This window comes from Chelon labrosus, assembly GCF_963514085.1.
Source record: "Chelon labrosus genome assembly, chromosome: 23".
Lineage (NCBI taxonomy): Eukaryota > Metazoa > Chordata > Actinopteri > Mugiliformes > Mugilidae > Chelon > Chelon labrosus.
Window position 1 is genome coordinate 1647156 of NC_140356.1, and position 22298 is coordinate 1669453.

A 22298-nucleotide genomic window follows, 5' to 3' on the forward strand; every position below is an offset into this window, starting at 1 on the left:
CACATGTTGGCTCCCTGCTCCAGCCTGGCATTATCTCAGTGCAGCAGCCCTCCGCCAGCTTTACACCATCACTGCTATTACACAGGCTTACTGCTCCAAGTATGTGTGTTTGTGTGTGAGTTTTAAGGTATTAGGGGTTATGATAGCAGCTGGCGCTAATCTAGAAGAAGACATAAACGAGACTGAGAGCAGAGCAGAGTGGGGCGCCAGTGGCTGAAGCCCAGGCTGCTTACAGATTGAGGGATGTGAAAAGTGGATCAGTGTGACACTGCATTAACTGCATATACAAAGTGGCGCCATTGCTTTTTAAAATGTCTAAAAGATGGTTCAGAAAGAAACACTGCCTTTAGTTCAACGATCAGGAATTATAAACAACATCTTCTCAGTACCTAAATATATAATGTATGTTTCTGCCTCATGAGAAAGGGCTATTCGGGGGAAATTCTAATTAGTGGGGCACCATCTCATATAAAAGAAGGTAATTTCATGTGATTATGTTCATGCTTTTCAGAAGCAACATTGCTAGATAAGAATTGCTAGCCAGGTAGCTCAACTTTCTTAATTAAAACACCATATCAGACATTTTAAATAGCTTTTTATACTAGCAAACATAGAGGATTAATACATATCCATAGCCAATCCCTAGCTTTTAGCAAATACTGTCATATAATGTCCCTCATCTAAAAAAAAAAAAAAAAAATCTCATTGATAATACTTTAACACATTCACACATATTCTCATAGTCTGACATTTTCTGCAGCCCTTTGGAAGTTTGCCACACTTCTAAGTGGCAGACACTACAGGGTGGCTTGCCTAAAATAACCTACTACAGATTAAACTTAATACACACACTCACACACATCTCCACTAGCACACAGTGTTTTAATGTGTTATCAGCTTGCCCAGCCCAGTGGCAGCGTGCAGGCTAATTCCGGAACATTCCAGCCCGGCTTACACAGCAGGGAGGCCCCCAACACATCTGGACCTGGCTTTGGTAGGACACACAAATACATAAACACCTATGCAAATGCTGAGACACACACACACATGCCTTAACACACACACATGTCTTTCTATCGTTGCAGCACATAGATATAATGCTTTGCCTAGTTCCTTCCATTACCCTCAAATGATCTATTAAGCCTATGGAGCCAGCCAAAATGACCCCTCAACGTAAAAACAAAATGTCCTCACAACAATGCTTTGCGATCACAATCAGCCACTCAAAGATAGAAAGACACGTGCACACTTGCTCTCTGAGAGAGCAGGAAAGCAGCTTTTAGCAGTGGTTGTAAATCGGGACTTGAATACTGGCTTCAAGCCTGCGGATAGTGCTACGCATGTCTCCCTCACACACACCGACACACACGCCTCACTCCCCACTGGGATTCTGCAGAGAGGGAGAACTTCTGTGTCAAGCTCAAGGCAACATGTGGAAACAATCATACGGCCAATACTAGAGCATCCTGGATGAATGTGGAAAGCTCTTTGTGTTTAGACTGTGAACGGTGCAACATTAAATGTTTCAAAAGTTCCACAATGGCTAATGTTTTCTATTTGTTGTTGCATCCTCTGGTGAATAGTTGCAGAGTTTTGTCGATCTGAACTAAATCTGTGGACTCCCTTGCATGCCTAAAACTTTGCACATGCTGTTTACCATACACTGGTTGTCTGCAAACATGTTTGCTGTGACATTAGGTCCATGCATAATCTGGACATGGGAAATTCATGAAGGTAGTGACCCCTGCAGCAATGAGCATGTGGCTGCAGAAAGCTACATCTAAATAACACATTTGTGTTGAAACAGGCAAACATTTTCCATATACCATTTCAGAATTTACCTCTGTCCAAACTACTCTTACCTTTCAGAAAAACATCATATGGTAGGAGTGTGAGGAATCAAGGAAGGACATGTAATGACTGATGACCCAATCAGGGAGTGAATGTTGTTGCCTGTATCATCATTATTATCATTCCTAAGTCAGACAGAAATGGGGTCGGCAGCATTTCCAAAAATCTCACTTTTAGGTGTCCCAATTAGCAGGAGCAGTGCGAACGCTAGGTGTAAATGTTCGGTAAACGTAGGAGATGCAATGCTTGTAGCCTGGATCTGTCAGACAAAATGAATGCGATCAAACTGGTAATTTCTGATGACTTGGTAGGTATCAGTGCTGGGAAATAAGAAATAAAATAACCTGACATACAGTGTGTATGGAGTTGCTGTTAAGAATTTAGGTTAAATAACATCAGTGTCACTGACTAACCGTTTATTTCCTTTCTATTTTACATCTTTGATTAAGCAGAGGTAAAACAATGAGTTTCTGTGATCCTACTCTGGCCTGGCGCTAAAGAAAACGAGAGTAGAAGACATATTCTGTGTTTGCTTTATATGCCTCTGAAAAGTCTTGAGCTGTCAGCCTGTATGAAATTAAGTCAAATGACAAAATCCTTTATTGTAACTTACTCTAACTGCAAACACGTGTGGATCATTAGTTTAACATTGTCAAAAAGACCAGAAAACTGAAGTAATGTTCTCTTAACTCAAGTCTATGCAGGTTGAGTTTCACAGCTGAAATGAACTGAAACTAAAGGCTGCGTGGAAGGCGAGTAAACAATCTAATCTATGTGGACACTGGAACGTAGCCAGCTATAATGTAATATATACGTGATTTGTAGGTCATGAGTTAAAACATAAAAAACATCAGTATGGTACATTAAATTAAGAGGATGGGGTGCAATGGGAGCGATGGGGAGACAGGAAAGAGTTGGCCTCTGCGTAAATGGAGTGTGTTTTATCTGAAGCTCACTGCTCTCCAGGCATCTGCCCTCCATTATCAATGCAGGCTTCTTTTAAAAGGGCCGCTCAGGGGATGGAGAGCCACAGTGGCACAGCGAGCTAGTAAAAAGTGAGACATGGATAATGGTATCGGTGTAAAGCCATACAGGCCACTTAGCTGCATTCAGAATCTACCCGAGGAAACATCCCTGATCTGATAATGTGACATTACTAGAAGTCTGCAATCTGCGGTATTCAGCATGTTCCACAAATAGAGTTGTCAGCTGTCCCTCAACACGCCTCATTAAAATATGTTATCTCTACTTTAGCCTGTATACTACAGGAAAACTATAATGAAGACGTCGTTGATAACTTCAAGCAGTATTCAAGCAGTATAAATAAAGGAAAAGAAAGTCCTTCAATGTTCAAGACAACCGTCCAGGTTCACTAGCCCAAAGCAGAGAACCCTCAAGCGCTTTAACCAATGTCACAAGTGAAGGAAGGTGTGAGAACTTCTGTCAAACTGTGTTTTGTGCAGTGCTGCATTATGATGGAAGCTGGGGAACTAGGCCAAGCAAGTAGGGTAGACTCGTCTGAGTCTGAGTGACCAATTTTAGCATAAGGTGAAGGGGGCTATGCCAATGAAACCATTTCTACCTGTGCGCTGATGTCAGGATTGTTCTGTAATTACGCCACTAAAAAACTGGGCAGCAACTAGTCAGATATTCACTCTGTATTTCACACAATGTCGAGTGGAACTAAGCAGCTCATGTTGGAGCTGAAGTTAATAAATGTAGATCAAACGTTATTTTCACTGAAATCACAGCAGCACAGAACACACAGAAGACGTCTGAGTAGATGGTGTGTAGGAGGCTGAACAAAGGAGAACGTTCCGTGTTCTCCAGCTGCTTAGACACATGAACATGGAAATGCACCTCGGACCAGTCACAGCCGTCACAGTCTGCGTCACAGCGATGTGTAGTTCCATTTCTGAGGAGGTGTATGTCAGGTTACGGCACAGGTTCTGGATGGGCGACTATAAATTAAGCTTTTATGTCTTTTCACAAAGTTGAGCCCAAATTCTTAATGCACAGACCTTGTTCAAGCCTTTAAGTAGTCTCCCTTTAAGTAGATTTCAAATTCAAAGAACTGAAAAGAAGTGAATAACACCATCAGCTATATAAAAGATATGTTCTTTTTTCAACTGAGGTTCTAATCTCAAAGCCGTAAATGTGGTTTAAAATAAAAAATGAAATAAAATAAAATCCACACACCGTGTAAGAAAAACAACTGTGTGTGTGCTAAACAAATTGTCTACAGCTGCAGCGGGGCAGCTACTGCTGTAAATGAGTTTAATTGTGTAAACAGAAAAACTGTTTGAACACTCTGCGACCCAGCGTCTGCATAAATCAAGATAAGAAAATAAATCGACGTAAACAAAGCAACAGCCTGCATGCTTACTAGATGAGGGGCTTGCGGCAGAGCACCAGGGCATCGTACAGCAAGCACACTCCGAACACCGTGATGCCAGTCTCCTTGACCAGCATCGCGCAGGTGCCCAGTAACAAACTGACGAGCAGAGACCACGGCGACACCATGGAAGGCAAAGAGTCCTCAGAGAGACACGCACCCACACTCCTAAGAAACAGAGGAAAGGAGAGAGAACAAAGTGTTATAAGAAAAGATTAGACTAATTTAGGATGACAGTCACTTGGAGCAACAGTTACAAATGAAATGAAATGAATTTGCTCCTTTAGGATAATTGAGACTGACACAAAGACATTAGCTGTAGGTCTTTGAAGTCCAGCGAGTTGCCAAACGTCCAACCTGTTCCAACATATCACCCAACGCATGTCCCTCCTTGGACCTCCGTTAGCAGGTACCTCACAAGCCTTGACATTTCAGAGATGCTCCGACCCAGCGACCTGGTGTTTGTCTAATTCAGTCTGGTCTGTACAACTGCTCATTTCACCTGTTCACATGTTTCACTTAGCTTTCTGTTGAGTTCAGTGTCGGTACTTAACGAGAAGTGACGTATTATTTCGTCTATAAAAATGTATTTTGGCTACAAGAATGACATTTATCACTCAGCCCAAAGCCCAGATCCCAAGTTTCCCATAAAATATAAACACACCATGAATTTTTGGATCTGTGTGCAACTGTCTGGATCTGTGTGGCCCTCAGCTGCATAAACGGACTCAAAAATCTGTGCGCACGCACAGCCTGATCTCTGAGTATCTGCCAATCCATGTGCACACTCTAAAGCAAAGGAAGCCTTCTGAAAACAAAACCGAGACTTGTGAAGCTGAACAATCAGATTTGTGAATTTGCGATTAAAAAGCGTGCAAAAGGTGCATGAAAAAAGAAAATGTATTCAGATTGGTGTATGAGCATCTGTGAAGTTATTTTGCACATGTTCAAATTGCTCAGTATGTGCGCTTGAATTAAAAAAATGATTTGTGACCACCCAGATTCACAGATTGTTGTTGCATTTGTGAATCTCGTATTGGTACTAACATAAGATTTAATGTCAATCAAATTATTAGCAGTGCTTGTCATGGAGTGTTTAAAGGATGTTTGATCAGGCATAACATTATGACCACCTTCCTAATGTTGTGTAGGTCTCCCTTGTGCCTCCAACACAGTTGTGACTCATCAGAGAATGGACATGGGCCTTCTGAGGATGTCCTGTGGTGTCTGGCAACAGAATGTTGTTAGTGGGGGCCTTTGGGTTATAAAGGTTGAGGGGAGGGGCCTCTGTGGATTATCCCACAGCTACTTGATCAGTTTGAGATCTAGTGAATTTGGAGGCCAGGTCAACACCTTGTGCTGTTCTTCATGTTGTTTTTAGTTGTTCCTAAACTGTTTTTGTGTGTGTGCCTGTGTCAGGCTGCATCCTGCTGGGGATGGCTACTGTCATCAAGGAGTGTCATTGCTATGGGGTAGGGGTCTGGTCTAGGTGGGTGGTACGTGTCCGTACCTGTCAGTGGTCTTAATATTATGCCTGATCAACGTACACAGTGTATTAGCTGTGTTTCCATATAACCATCTTTAGCTGCAGTTAAAATCCTGCTCGTGAGGATCATGTTTGTCTACATAACAAGCTCATCCTCATCAGTCTCTCAGGCAGGCTAATGTATTTTACACATGTTGATGTATATGTCTGTGTGTGAATGTGCAGAAGGTGTGGGTGGTGCAGATGTCTTACCTAATATAGGAGAGGAATGTGAGCAAGAACAGCAGACAGGCCAAGACGTCAGCCCTGCCAACGATGCCGGTCACCTGAAAAATACACATACACACGTTTTAGAGATTACTCATGTGCCAGACAGCTCCGATGAGTAAACACTGCTGGGTGTCCACGAGGAGACCATTACGTTGCTAAGCTACAGTTGCATGCATATCCTCACTTTATGCACATCACTGTTTCTGTGGAATCTGCCTCTGGGAAATGCTTGCTCATACGGACCCACGAAAGAAATATTTCCTGTGATTACGGCTCGGATCTATTCGGCCCTATTATCACAGCCAAGTTTTTCTATAATGGCAGGAACTGCATGCGTGTTGTTAGAGTTTGTGATTGAACATGTGCAGGAAAGACAATAAAAGATGTGTAAGATTAGAACTAGTTTTAGTCTAACTTAAGCATCTGCTAAATGCGTTTTAGGAACTGTTCGAGACGACTGCTGGGAAAAATCCCGCACACTAACAAGCAATGTTCTTCGACTTAACTGACACAGTGTGTTCCGCCATGAGTGTCTGAAATTCTGCAACAGCTTCTGAAATGTTTTTCTCTCAGTGGGGTGGGTGTGCCAGAGCTACAACATTCTGCAAATAATATGCACATTCTCCACCATCCGTGTATCTATTTAAAGCAGAGGGCCCTTCGTGATTTTGAAAAGGTGTATAAATTCTATTTTTCCACATAGAACGAATAAAAACATAAACATCAACTATAAGAGGTAGATAGAAACACATCTAATGTTAACATGGTGACATTAGATGGTGTAATGTTCACCATGTTCACCAACTTGGTTTATGATAAGCTAATTAGTACTAAATGTGAAATATACATAATTTTAATAATAATAATAATAAAATAATTAATATGACTAAAATAGGAAATAGGAATAGTTTCAGTTTTGACATATGTGGACATTAACCAAAGTTGATGCAAGTTGAAGGTTTGAAAGAAAAGTCAGGGAAACGTTTTATTGGCAGTGGAGGAAACGTTAATGCCTCACTAAAGGTAGAAGGTTTCATCCTCTACAAACCATGAATGAAACATTTTGATGCAAATTCATTACAAACGTAAAGAGCACTTCACTAAATATTTAGAAACCTCACCAAATAATTTGGGATTTATTCTCCAGACACCCAATACTTTGGTGCTAGATTTGATGTCAATCCCTCCAACAGATCTGAAGAAATACAACTATACACAAATGTCCACGTCCATTCTCTGATGAGTCACAACTGTTTTGGAGGCACAAGGAAGACCTACACTATATTAGGAAGGTGGTCATAATGTTATGCCCGATCAGTGTACAGTCTCAAGCTGCAGAATTGTGTTTACAGAAATATGGGTATAAAACACAATGACACATTCTGGAAAGGGTTGTATTAACAGTTGCAGCATCGACCCTGAACTGCACAATTGGTGCTTCCTCACAGAGAATAGCAGCTGTTTGCCTGGCAACGTGCTAGTGACTGTAGTTAAGTCAGAACAGTTTGTTGAGTTAGTTTTCAGTCATAAAAATGCTGAAACAAAGGGTAAGCATGTATGCATCACTTTAATTTCTTTCCTTCGTAGCACATAAGGACATCATTTATGGGGGGAGCAAGCAGTTATCACTAATTTCAGCTGCGTGGTGAAGTGGGAGTCAGCCACAGCCTGGCAGGGCAGCAGTAAACATGACCAGCAGACACTGATAAACAGCAGACTGGGTGCAGTGAAGGGAGGAGGAACTGATGAAGAACAGGCAGAGGGGAAAGGGAAGAGGAGGAGGATGAACTTTCATGTGATGTCTCATTTACAAAAAAAAAGAGAGGAAACTGAGCTCAGCAGCTCCCACACACAAATACAATAACTCAGAACCTGGCGCAAGGACGGAAGAAGTGAGTGGGAAATAAAACAACAGGAGATATGTATTAAATTACAACAGGAACAAATTGGGCTTGGCTGGAATGCTCAGATGCATTCAATGCCAAGTTATTCAATGCCAAACTCTGCTTTTGTTTTTTATTCAAGGTTGTTTTTGGGCTCCACGGGAGATACGCATTTATTGAGGGGAAAAAAAAGATTGCTGTGTTTTTATCCAGAATAAAACTACGGAAAAAGAGACTGCACCTGTCGCTTTCAAGTCCACGAGAAATAGACTGTTTTTGGTTAAGCCTTAAAATCCCTGAAAATGTATATCCTATATGAAAATCATTCAAAACATCCATAATTCTGTATTACAGTGTATGTGCATTATGCATGAGTGAAACTGCATGAACTGATGACTTTCTTCAGGAATTTTTAGGAGTTTCCTGAAGAAACCTTCGGTGGGTCAAGATTTATGAAGTTTGACTTTAAACTCTTATATTGCACTTATATTAACATTATTTTTTTTGCCGTAGACTAGAGAATAAAAGAAAGGTTTCTTTTTTTCTTGCAAAACTTAGATGAGAAGATAAACATCAGTCTGTTGTTGCAGGAGTAAAGTGTGGCTAGCTTATCTTAGCATTAGGCCTTGACGCAGGGTTAAATGGCAACCCTGTTATAGATACACCCTAGAACACATCTGTAGCTCCATAATTAACACGTGCAGAGTTTAACATCTGTTTTTTCTTAGGAGATGCAAGAGAGTTTTTGCTGGTTGCCTGGCAACCCGTCAGTGATAACAAGACTCAAGAAGGCAACGCTTCTCAATTATATTTCACACATTCTCAAGCTAAGCATATGGTGTTGACACCGTGGAACTCTTGTGATAAGAATATGAATGAGATGAAAATAACTCTCTACTTGTAATGAAACGGAATTGTCCCTTAAATTACAAAGCACACGGAGGTAATATACACACCATTGCACCATGAAAGTTATCCACAGGAAAAAGGGAAAAGTAACCACCAAACAGAAACACCAAATAGACTGTTCCTTTAAAGGTACGATCAAAGCCAGATGTCTTTTAGCATTTACAGAGGAAGGGTGTGTCTCCCTCAGACTTCTGTTGGAAGCAGCTGCAGCCTTCTGGAAAGCAGGAGATTTGGATTTCACACTTACGCACACGCACGCAAATTCACACACGCACACACATTTTGAGCTTTTTCTTATGCGCGTGCCGCTTTGTGGAATTTTTGCAAGATCTGCAGGACTGTCCATCAAGCGTCTCTAAGACAGACACACACAAATGGTTTCAACTTCTTGCAATCAGCGAGATGAAAGCAGATTATTTACATCCTCAAGTGGACGGTCTCTGACCTCTGTTGAGGGGGCTGTGCGCGTCTACTAAAAAGACATTGCTTAGTCATCCACAACTACTTCGAAGGGCCAGGATGGACAGAGATGAAAGAGAACAGAGGACAAAGTGAGTGACGAAGAAGGATCGAAGGAGAGAGGTGCTAGATGAAAGGACAAAATGGGGGGTAGGGCTGGCGAGAGAGGACAGGGTAGACTTGTCTCTCTGCATGAATAAAATATGAGTTTGTGCAGGCACGCTCTCTCCTTCAATATACACAGATAGCCAAAAACACACACACACATAATGAATAATAATACTATGTTTGGAATGTACGCCACAGTAAACAGATTATCCTCCCTGGAGCTAAGGGAGAGGAGCTGCTGTCGTAGCTGCTTTGTGCATTTAGGTACTACAAACACACATGCACACACACGCGGTCAAAGGACGGGCTTCCTTCTGACGACAGACGAGATGATTCGGCAGTCTGGAGTTATCAAACTGCTATTTCTGTCCCTTCCCTGTCTCTTCTTTACTGCAGTCCTCCACTGTCAACCTTCTGACCTCCTCCTCCCCCGACTCCATCATATTTTCCCTCACTATCCTTCACTGCCTTCCAGAGAACTGAGATAATACGTCCCAAATTATTTGAATACTCATCCTGTGTTTGAAAAAAATCATGGCTGACCAGTGTTGGCCACCACTTGTTAAATTGTCTTTATTTATATAGCACTTTTCTACCTATTGGTACTCTACAGTCACGTGACACATCTACCCACTTATTCACACACCAGTACCAAACACTGGGAGCGACTAACCCTATGGTTTGTGAAAAAGTTGTTCTACCCACTGTGCCCCCATGTTCTCCAGAATATTCTCCTTAGGTGTTAACACCACCATCAACAAGAGCATCAAGATGTTTAAGAAAAATTTAAAAAATAAATAGAAGATGCAGATGAAGAAGCGTTAGTACACCATGGTAGGCAGCATGAAGTCCCAGTTCACAAACAAATGCTACAATACCTGTTGCTATAATTGGTAGTTTCTAGGGAAGTCAGTTGATTAATACATTTACTTTCGATTAATTGCATTAATTTCCATATAGAAGATGCAGTTAATCACATTAATTGCATTAATTTTCATATAGAAGATGCACATTGACTGTTGTAAATGTACCTTGAAGGGGACATTTTTCACGTTTTTAACCCTCTTATCAACAATGGAGTGACCAATTATGTTTTATTTATGTAAATATATGTTACTATTGTGATAATCCAACACGATGACAAATACTGTAAATTATGTTCTCCAGAGAAGCCTCAACGGTACTGAATGCTCAGAAGATATGCTGCGTCTGCGTTGCGGGCTGTCTAGCATGGCCTGCCTTTGGCAAGCTGAAAGAGGGGTCTGCATCTGTCGTTTGCTAGCAGGTGGTGTTTGGGACTGCGGTGGTGGCCCAGCTGGGGTGGAGAGTAAGCCATCAGGTGGGGCTTTGGGGCTGAGCTTCCTATTCAGACGACTCATGTCGGAGACGTTTATTAACCTGTTTGAAATGCATGACGCTGCTTCTGTATCATTTCCTTTTTGGGGTCAAACCGCCAAATACGTGCACATTTATCATACGCATTAACTTTGACAGCCCTAGCAGCTACTGTACTTTAATAATTAGAAGAAAAAAAAAGTTCTATATGCAATCATGTAAAGCCTTCCAGTGTGAAAGTGAAATCACTACATTAAGGGAATGCTGGTTCCAAAGATGGTCAAGACCACACACTGTATAAATATGGACAATGTGTCCCCACTTCCTTGCATTGGTCTGCGCAGTACGGTCCAAGAGTTTTCGTATAATTAATACTGCGCTCTGCTGTACCTCCAGTTACAAGAAAATGTTGGATTATACACTGTACTTATTTTAAATTTTTTGTTGTTTTTTTTTACAACTCTCACAGTCACTTTACAGAGAACGGCTGGCATGGCAACTAGCAGTCGCCATTATGTCACGTCCTGTTTCTATAGCGTCAAATAACGAACTAAAAGGAAACTTATCCAAAGAACTGACACTTGAACATGCATCAACGTTATATTAATTAACTAAAATGAGAGAAACCAATTATTTAACGTGTATTTTCGTCTTGTAGTTCAGCCCAAGTCCCATCGACCAACATGGAGGAGGTCACCATGGGGAGCTCTACTTGCTTTGGCTTCACATTTGAGGAGCTGTAATGGCATCCATCTTTATACTGTCTATGGTCAAGACTAGCAATTTCCCAAATCTAAAGCTTTTTATTTTTATTGATTTTTCACTCGTTGATATTGGTTTGTTGTTGAATGTAATTAAATAAGGTAAAACTACATAGAGAGAGATTATTGGTTGAAGCACAATTGGACTGCCTTTAACATTCGTTACAGCTTGACACAACCTACACTGCTTCTGTAATTACTGTATGTATATTGCATTTATGTACTGTACATATTTAGGGCAGAACAGCAGCCCAACCTATTGCTGTTGCAGCGTTTAAGTCCATTTGGTTGAACCTCTTAAAAGGAAATGAGACACTGACAGCAAAAGTCTGAAAAACCTCCAGGAAACATAACTCAACTCAAGGAACTCAAAAAAAAAATAAAGACTTTATTGATTGAGTGTGGGGGATATCCAATTGCTACAGCACCACTGAGACAGCCTGACGGGTAAGAAATCAGATAGAGGAGACAAACTAAATACAAACTGAATTCAGGAACATAGAAAATACAAAGTTATAAGTTATACACAAAGCATATATATATATATATATATATACACACACACAAACACTACTTTAAAGCTGTAGTTCCCAGAGTGATATAAAGAGGTTAGTGATTGCCTTTATTTTTATATTTGACTCTTATTTAGGTTAAATGGCTGATACAGGTGTTGACATTATCTTTTGAACCAGGAGCTGTTCAAAGCTCCACAGAATTCCACAGATTTAGCCTGTGAAAACAGCACAACACATTCTGTGGAATTTGAGGGGGTTTAACTGAATAACCTTGATGAAAGATAAGTGAGAAAGATCAGCATGTTTACCAGTGAGGCGGCAAGGGTCTAATTAAAGGTACTGGGAGCTGAGGGATTCAGTGGCTTTGTCAGGTTATCTGCCGCAAGGTCCCAACTTTATATGCAATAAAATTCTTATTTGAGTGCACCTTTATGTTATTAAGCAGTAACTAACTATGATTATTAACAGACTAAGAAACTCCATGTGGATACAGCCAGAGTCACAAAGAGTAGGAGAATGAGGAAAGAAACACATTTCTTTGTCTGGCTCTCCCACTCCTCTACTTTCTCACTGTAATTCAGACCAATTACATAATTCAGCAGGAATCTGAGCTTGGTTGCAGCTGCCTCTCTACATCCAAACCCCAGAGCAGGGGGAGAGGAAGTGTAAAAGTACAGCTTGGTTAAATACACCCAAACAGACACACGCTGAGCGTTCTGCAGGGAATCTGTTAACCCGGGAATGTTATGGAATGAGTTATGCATCTCCAGTCGCCTGTCCCCTGGCTCTGTCTGCTCTGGCCTTCACCAACAGCCCAGAGACAGCTTTGTCCTGTTAGTGTGTGTGATGGCCCACAGCTACACGGTACACATATGGCTGACAGGATCCACACATGGCAAGCGTTCTATCAGCAGAAAGCGGAGAGGAGGTATGGATGAATGGAGGCTTTTAAGCTCGGAAACAAGAGCCCCATTCACTGGTTATGGACCGACTGACTGACTGCCAGACCTGACATAGTCGACACAGAAAACCGTACAGAGTGTCTTATTGCTTCGCGTTCGATTAAAATTTCAATTTATTTCCAGCGAAATCATGAACAACTGCAGGAGAATAAGACTTAAAACATTTGATACGAAGATCCCCAAGGGTCTTATTAGACGTTTATACCCTTCAGAAAAAATTAAAACAGCACAGTCTGTAATCAGAGATGGGGGGTGCCTGATTACAGACTGGGGTATTGCATAACATGAGAATGGAATATTGGCACCAAAACAGAAAGATCCATGAATAATTAGTAAGAATATGCAAATAAATCAGCCAAGAAAATAGATCAAATGCTGCCACAATAAGCTTCTTCAGAAAATTCAGGTAGAAATTTGCACAAATTCCACAAAATTTTAACAAATCTTTGCCGGAACAAACTGTCTAACATGACACATTAAATTCCAGAGTATGGAAGCTAGAAGCAAACGCTAACTCCGACTGAACAGCAACTTGCAGTTAGTGAGAAATGAACCGTTCGGGCCAGAAGCTGAGTGGTTAATCTTAGGTTAATGTCATCAGGCATTTCATTTAGGATGTTAGTATTGTTAATTACTGTTGTACAAAATTCCTTCTGTTTGGCATTGAAAAACACACAGATGGTCTGAAACATTAGGACCAGTCACAGATTAAGGCCGGCTGGGTAGAGACAGGAAAAGAGAGATAGAGGAGGAGGAGGAGGAGGAGGAGGAGAGAGCAGCAGGAGGAATGAAATAATGAACCTGCATCTGATTAAAGCATAGCATCTATAAGCCAGGAACACTGGGCATGTTGATGAGGCCAGGGCCACAGATGAGTAACATGCACCTCCACGCGTCAGAAACACACAGCGGGATGAATTGATGAATGTGTCGGAGCGTCTCTGAAACAGCAACACCTCTCGGGTGCTGCCTGTCAGCGGTAATTGACGATGGTTCAAGGATCGACAAGCTATAAACCGGCTATAGGGTGTTGGGGAAGGTGTAGGAACAATTCTGATCCGTGGTAGTTCCATCTCCACCACAAAGAACCTCCATAGGTCTTGCAGATTCCATAACCCAAGAAGTTGGTTAGGACAACACAGGACTCATTAAAATGACTTAGGCCTGCTACCAAGTCAGAAGCTCTACATGTCAAAGTGATCGCCAAGGCTTTGATCAAGGTTTCTACAACTCAATACACAGCCTGAGAAACTAGTGGGAACGAGAGGTGATTCAGTTTTTAGTGTAAAACTATTCGCCTGTTTATTAAAATCCGTGGCATTGAGAAGATTATGAGATTAACTTACTCTCAACTGAAAATGAAAATAGAGGCCCATTTGGGAATACTGTTGCCATCTATTCACATTGACGGACAGAAGATCACAGTTTACAGTCAAACATGCTGGCAGAATCATTTTGATGCTGTTTCCTGGCCAATCCTGTTACCCAAAGAGAAAACTAAAGAGAAAACACAACTACCATCAATTTCAGTCAGAACAGAGGGCGTCTGATACTATTTACAGCCCTAATGTTCTCTAACACAATCTGGGCAGCAACAAACAAGCTAGTATTCATTTTTGTCATCGTTTCCATCTGACTGGTCAGAAGGGAACAGCTGCAGATAAAGAGCAGTGAGGTGTGATGAGTGTTTGTTAGCAGTGCAGAAAAACGCCCTAAACCTCATCGGAAACAAGTTTATGTGTGAATGGCCACTAAGTGTTTCAATTTAGATAGTGACCTGGAACACTGAGCAGGAAAAATCTCCCTTTAGATACACAGAGACTGGAAGCTGCTTCTATTTAGAAATTCTCAGATGCAACAAGTCCACCTGTTTCTGCTGGAAAGGTTTCCAAGTCTAAGTCTGAGCAAGGAAAGAACCCACGGAAGGGGAGATGCTGAGTTAGTGGGTAAGTAAGAAGTGTGTTTCTGTGTGTGTGCGTCTCTCTGCCAATCTCCCTCTTAATCATGATAAGAGAAATGAGCTCCGTCTGGTCCTAATGATGCAGCCGGCATATATTGAACTACAGTCTCGGAGTTATCAAGTTGCGTGCACAAGTGTGCATGTAGGCAGCGTAATGAACCACTTAGCAGGCTTGATAAAAAAATGACAGAAACTGTACATTTTCCAGTTGTATCACTGTTCTTCGTTCTGAATCCCATTCCTGTTAGCAGAATATCCAAATACTGTCTATGCTCGGAGGGCTAACATATCTCCTCACCTCACTTTATACGAGAAGAGAGTTGCTTTTGCCAATTAGGATGAAGAACATGTTCAGCTATGGTTAATGTTATTTCATAAGTAACATGCCCACTTGCCAAAACAAAACTCTAATTACCGCTCGGCCGGTACAGTACAGAAGCCAACGCACCGAAGATGCACTGAGCACGCAATGACCATCCAATCGCTCAGAGGACATGTAGAGATGGGAGTACTTTAAACTAACAAAACAACAAGTTGACTTGTACCATGATTTAGCACCTGAAAGGAAAACACAGCGGAGCTATTATTTTTTCACTTTCACAAGTGTACAAAGCAGCATGGTAGTGGAGTCAAAAAGTCTGAGTCATGGACCAAGAGAGTATTGCTGGGGACAGATTACAGAAATCACCCCCCTTTGATCCCCAGAGAAATCTGGGCCAGACCTCGCTAAGTTCAGCCTAGCTTCAGGTAATGTGAGGGTTTAAGGATCCGCACTTAAACGCCCCAATCTCATCAAGCGTACCACCAACTGATATTATGACATTGATATTTAGTAATATTTAGTAATAATTCACTACTAGTGCTTTCACAATAACTAATAAGAGAAATGAGTTTCTACAGTGATCACAGCCTATAGCATGCTGCTGTTGACAGATATGAGTGTGGATCAGTAGACTAGCAGTATGTTGTGCCACTGGAGTCTCTATTTCCATTTCCCTATGAGGTCGCATGGGGTGGTGCATTCAAAGCTCCCTGATCTGCCACGATAATCTAAATAACCTCATGTCGTGACTGTGAAAATTTCCGGTTAGAGAAATTCAACTGAGCTCAGACTCACAGAGTAACAAGAGTCATATGATAACAGACACAGAGACATAAAGACAGAATCAAGGATTTACACAGACAACGCCTAACATGTACCATGGTCTGACCATTTGCATCGGTCTAAAACACAAGTCAGATGAGGAAATGGATTGCTGAGGGTTTTTAACGGTCTGAATTTACAAGTAAATGTAAAACTTAATTGAAATGCATAAAATGCTCCTGAACCAAAACTCCAGCAAGAGTCGGCTGCTTCATTATCAGTCAGTAGCTAGCTCTCACTCCACTCTCACCATCACATCTAGTTTAAGTGTTTGTGCCTGTTCTGGCACTTTGACTGGCATGCTGGGAGATGAGCAGGGAAATCAAACTCTCTCCTACACCAGCCTGGAGACTTTGAGACCTTATTTCTGACTCCTTCACGCTTCCTGCTCCGACTTTCTTTTCAGATGTGTCGTCTAGCTTCCCTCGCTCCCAGCTCACTTTCCATCTCTCTCCTCTGAACCTTCTCTCCGCTCCCCTCTCTTTTTATGTCTCCCTGTACAGGGAGTCAGGGGAGCGTCCTGGCAGGAGGCATGTCCTCCTGCAACCCCTGCTGCTCTCTATTTATCTCTATTCATCTCTCTCCTCGTTTGCTCGCTCTCCGCCTGACTCTCGTTTCCTCCTCTCGTTTCATTACCCCCTCCGCTAAATCTCATGCATTTTTCTTGCTCCACTCAAGTCCTGTTTTTCATTCTGCACATGCTCCTCTGCTTCATTTATCTGCTTTTGCTCATCCACACTCTAATTTCTCTTTAGCGCTCATGTACTGAACATCTGAGACCTTTACTGTCATTTCACCTGTTGGAGCTTGGGAAACAAATAATAGTCTTCTCTGCTCCCTTTGCACAACTTGACTCACCACTTTTCGGAGTCAGGCAAGGGGAGACATTGCCGTTTGGGAAGCACATGGAAAGTAGAGCAGAGGTTCTGAATGGCAAAGAGGCACGTGAGAGTTGAATTTGGCTAACATCCAGAGAGACAAAAGACTCAGAGACGTGAAGGCAGGAGTGAATTAAATAAGAATGTGGTACTGAGCTGATCCCAGAGACCGGATCTACTACTCACATGCATTTCTCCAGGATTATTGTGTGTTTTTCAAGGAAAAAGATATGATGGCATCACAAACACTGGCATGTAAAGTGTTAGAATTTAGAAATTAATTAAATATTTGTTATTTGTGATTAGGAATGAAGTTGGTTAAAGATTTATGTAAAAGAAAGTAGAAATAAATATTAACATATAATATTTTTATGAAGGACACATTTGTCCCTTAATGGTAATGACTTAACAATTTAACACTGTGTAAAAATATTATTATATTTAGTATTATGGGATTTGTATGTGAGATTGTGTCAAAATTTGTTAGAAAATACACATAGCAAAAAGCACAAGTGTTAAGAACATGTTTACACTAGCTCTGTGGTGCAATGGACTTAAGATGTCATTCAAAGGTTGTGAATTCGAGTCCCACCACAGTCGATCTTTCAGGGGGAGCTGTGGAGCAGTGGTTAGAGAAGCAGCATTGGGACCAAAAGGTCTCGGGTTAGCATCCCACCCGCGTCCGCCTCCGTGGCTGAGGTGCCTTGAGCAAGTACCAAACCCGCAAACTGCTGCCCGGGCACTACACAAGTGGAAGTCCACTGGTCAAATGCCGCAAAAGAATTTCCCCAAGTGTGATTAATACAGTATAAATGATTTACCATCATCATTATGTTTGATGCCAAGCCAATCCAATATGGCATGAATCATCTTCAACAGATTTAATCTGAAGCTTTTAAAGACACAAGTACATAGGTATATCTTCCTGTACTTTAGATTTGAATAGACCTCCTCACAGTCACAGAAAAAGAACTACTGAATAGGTGTGAGGTGGCGTTCCTGTTAGGAGGCAGCAGCAAAAGATACTCAGCTGAGACAAAACCAGCAAAGCCCCAGGGGAATGTCACCTGGGTTTAGGCTCTGAATAAATTCTGAATCAACTCTAGCATAAATTGTGCCCCTGACTCTGCTTCTCCCATTTGGCCATTTTGCACTATGCTGCATTTCAAATAGGACAAAAAAAAATAAAAAATAACAATAGTAAAGGCAATTTAATTCAGGAAAGAAAATAGCAAGGGACTATCCACAGGCAATCAATTAACTCCATCATAACTCCACAATGCTTTAAACCAATCAGCCAACCGTGTAGGCTACAGGATAAATAATGAATGTAATTATGCTGAGGTGAAAGTTTACTCTGATTATAGCTGAACTGAACTGATGAGACCTCAGCAAGTGTTCCACTTCACCACACTTCCCGGGTTTAACATTCTGAGAGGAAAGCAGTAACATAGAAACATGTAAAACAAGACAAACCAGACAAGCGCGAAGGTTTTCAGTAAAACAGAAGGTTTAATACATGTAAAGGTGATGTGAAAGATGGCAGGTAACTAAGTGTGCAAACCTGCGTTATTCTACTGGTTCTATGGCTCAAACTCAAGAGAATCATTGGCTGCTTGAGGATTAGTAACTAGATACGCCAGTAAGATGTTATCTCGAAAAATGTTTGGTTTGTCTTGTGTAAGAACATGAGCAGCAGCTACAGAATAAGAGTTGAACAGAACATAAGATGCCACTTATAGCTCTAAAACTAGCCAGAAAACCCTTGTGTTTTTCAAGTTCAATTTTAGACATCAGCATAACTCAGTGAATCCATGCCAACGTTATGCATTCTCATTATAGAATGTAATATATGGTATATATGGAACAATGCCGACCATTATAAGGCTGGCATCCCAGGAAATGTACAAAGAAATCTGGATGAATCTGTGCGTGAAGCCATTTTTAAGTTTAAATGTCTAGTTTATCATCACAATATGTTCATCATTTGCAAATAAAACACACATCAGTGGTTGAGGTTGCTTTTACACATGTAAATATGGTCTTGGTGTTTAAGCGCCACACTGTCCCTTTTAAGTGAATGAATAAAAAAAGCACCATTGTGCTAAGCTAACTAGCTGCTGTCAGTAGTTTCCTTTTATTAGCCATTTTGGGTCTTTTGGGCTTAACTCCTCACCAAAGAACATAGAAATATTTTTTTCCAAAATACAGAAAAGTACTTTTAAAGAGCTTTCCAGAAGTCGAGGTTGCTTGATAAAGGGCCAGAGATGATGATGAAAACTGATTTGGAGGTAAAGGTCGTTGCTCCCACAATAGCTGTTTCACCACAACGGAGCTTTCTCTACAACGTCTAATTTCATGTTTCAAGTTAAAAGTGTTAAAATTTAAACCAAGTCTCATTCTTGCATACGTAAGCTACATTCTAATCGTTAACTTCTCTGAGCCCCGCTGTGACAATCTGTGTGGCATGTACTCACGGCCTCAGTGTGGACAGGGTGCACGGCGAAGAGGAGCGCTGTGACGAAGGCCAGGCGGGGCTTTTCAAACACGCAGCGTTCGCACGTGTGCATGAGCAGGCAGGTCGCGGCACAGTGCAAGCACACGTTGACAATGTGGAAGTACAGAGGTGTCATACCGCCCAGCAGGATGTTCAACCTGGCAGACAGAGAGAGAGAAATTCAGCTCTACGGGATAAGAGCAATGTCTGAATGTGTGAAAGTGTGAAATGTAAAACAGGCTAATAAATTGATAAGTGCAGTCAATGTCATTCATTTTCTCATAAATCCATAATCATATGGAGACAAAAATCTTATCTACAACAATCCCTGAAGTAAAATACATTTCCCGGATGTAGTCATTGTTGTATAATCCTAAGCACTATCCCAAACCATTTTCCGCGCTGCCATGAATTTCAAATGAATAGAGAATGATTGCTTGGAGAGAATATGTCAGACTCCCGAACACATCATATCCTGCCTATCATTTTCAAGTTGCTAATCCCTCTGTGAGGAATAACAGTTAGACACGCATGTTTTCACCTTGTTTATCATTAATGGTGGTACACTGTAATCATCCCCTCTCCACCTAAGTGAATATCAACAGCCTAATAGCAACAAACACAGGAAGCATTACAATGGTTCATGTCCCAGCAAGCACTTCACAATAGAAGACTTTTTATTTTGTGAGTCCACTGAGAACTGACATTTCAGTGAAGTAGAAAACATCTTGTGCCCATCTTTTCATACATAAAATACTAGTACATGCATGTATAGAATCATAGATTTTTCAAATAGAGAGGAGTAGCTGTGATTGATACATATTAATTTGTCCACGAACAGAATCAGAGCATACTGCTGTTGCTGTTGAGGTACTCCAAGTGATGCAACAGGAAAGTCGTGAGTTCAGCAGGAATCTGTCATTAACCAGTGTAAAAGACAAGGGATCACGTTGACTTGATGTGACATTTCAATCACACTCCCCAACCTCTTCTGGAAAGCACACATATCCAATGTAATTCATTCAATAGTTGCTGATATATTTCAGTTCGGACCAAAGTGCTAACATAATGACCATCCTTGCCTACTGTGTAACCTCTTGTTCTATTGTGTGCCACCAAATCTGGTGGACCTTGGAAGGTTTGGTGTGGTATTCGGTACCAGAAGATTATCAACAGATCATTAGGTCCTGAATATGTCTGTGAAGGTTCTCAGTCATCCAGGTCATGGTATATTAGGATATTAGGTCCTGAACGTCCTGCAAGTTGGAGCCAACTTGTTCTAGCAGATCACCAACACCACATTGCTGGTTTTGGTCGTTGTCCATACCGACTTACTTGCCAACCACTGTAGGTAATCATCACTAGTGAGTGGAAGCATTTCGAAGATGTTCTGACTTAGCAGTCTAACCAGAACAGCTTCCAGTGTTTGCAGAACTTGACAAGTTTATGCTCTTAAGCCCACTGACCATTAAGCCACTACTTACCACGACATGTGGGCTGAAATTTGGGGAAATATATAGAAAAGTACTGTATACACATGACATCAAATATACATAACATGTGAGGTCCATGTCTAAAGAAAGATTTTGTGTAGCTGAATAAAATCAAACATGAGCTTAACAAAAGATGGCCTCATATGTGAACTCCTTATCTTTAATGAAAATTAGTTATAATGGGGTTCAGTGTGAGCTCTCATCCAGTCCATTATTTGATGAAGGAGACTTTGGTCTCTGCTATCCTTCTTCTATTCATAATTCAATAAGGGTGACTGATAAAACCTGCTTGAGCATGCAGAGAGAGCATTAACCCTCGCCATTATCTCAGCCTGACCTCAAATGATGCTGATCTGCCCCCAAAGCCGATGCTGAGATGAGTGTGGAACAAGTGAAGTTCCGTGAGATGAATTTCCAAGAGGGCCCAGTTGGGGTCCAGACCCATCTGCGAGGCAAAGGCTTTGGAGGAATGTAAATTTCTCATTTGATGCAGGTAGCTGCTGTGCATAACCACAGAGACATCAAATGACAGAGCAGGTCAGTGTTCAGGTCCCCGATGGAGGACAGGAGGACATGCGGCTGATGGACACACATACAGGATACTGGAGGAATCTCAACTATGACCTAGACACGCTCAACACGCATGCCTACCAATTATTCTCAAACATAAATTACAACAAGCCCAAGCCTAAATGATGGAGATTAATATGAAGTACATTATTACAGTACAGTATTATTCTTAATGTCTCAAGAAATATTTTTAAAATATTTCTAAAGGCAAAATTATACATTTTCTCTAATTGCAAGATTGAGAATGTTCACACAACCAGGTAGATGTGGTCATCTAGTTAGTTGATACAAAAATACATCGATCGAGCACAACATTATGACCACTGACAGGTGAATAACATTGACCATCTTGTGACAATTCAATGTTCTGCTGGGAAACTTTTGGACCTGGCATTCATGTGGATGTTACTTAGACATGTAGCACCCACCTAGACCAGACCAGTCACCCCCACCCCATAGCAATGACACTCATTGATGGCAGCAGCCATCCCCAGCAGGATGCAGCCTGACACAGGCACACACACAAAAACAGTTTAGGAACAACTGAAAAAAACATGAAGCCCATAGGACTCAAAGGCCCCCACTAACAACATTCTGTTTCCAGACACCACAGGACACCCTCAGAAGGCCCATGTCCATTCTCTGATGAGTCACAACTGTTACAGAGGGAGACCAACACAATATTAGGAAGAAGCTGTAACTTTCATTGGGTTAAGAGACAAGTGTTTGCATTACTTAGCCAGATATACAGTAGGTCCCATTGTCAGAATAGATCCTGTGCGTAAAAGCAGACGTTTTGGAGCCATACATACATAAAGCAAA

The 22298-nt window shown here is 41.4% G+C and overlaps 1 protein-coding gene across 1 annotated transcript in view; it reads right to left on the bottom strand.

Annotated features, from left to right (window-relative positions):
* tmtc1 (transmembrane O-mannosyltransferase targeting cadherins 1) overlaps positions 1-22298 on the bottom strand; it is a 109058-nt gene that overhangs the window by 78923 nt on the left and 7837 nt on the right. Inside the window, exons 2-4 of the mRNA XM_084573375.1 lie at positions 19394-19571; positions 5985-6058; positions 4238-4414 (exon numbers count right to left, since the gene is read on the bottom strand). Coding sequence (XP_084429501.1) covers positions 4238-4414; positions 5985-6058; positions 19394-19571 — 429 coding nt within the window. The remainder of the gene's footprint in view (positions 1-4237; positions 4415-5984; positions 6059-19393; positions 19572-22298) is intronic.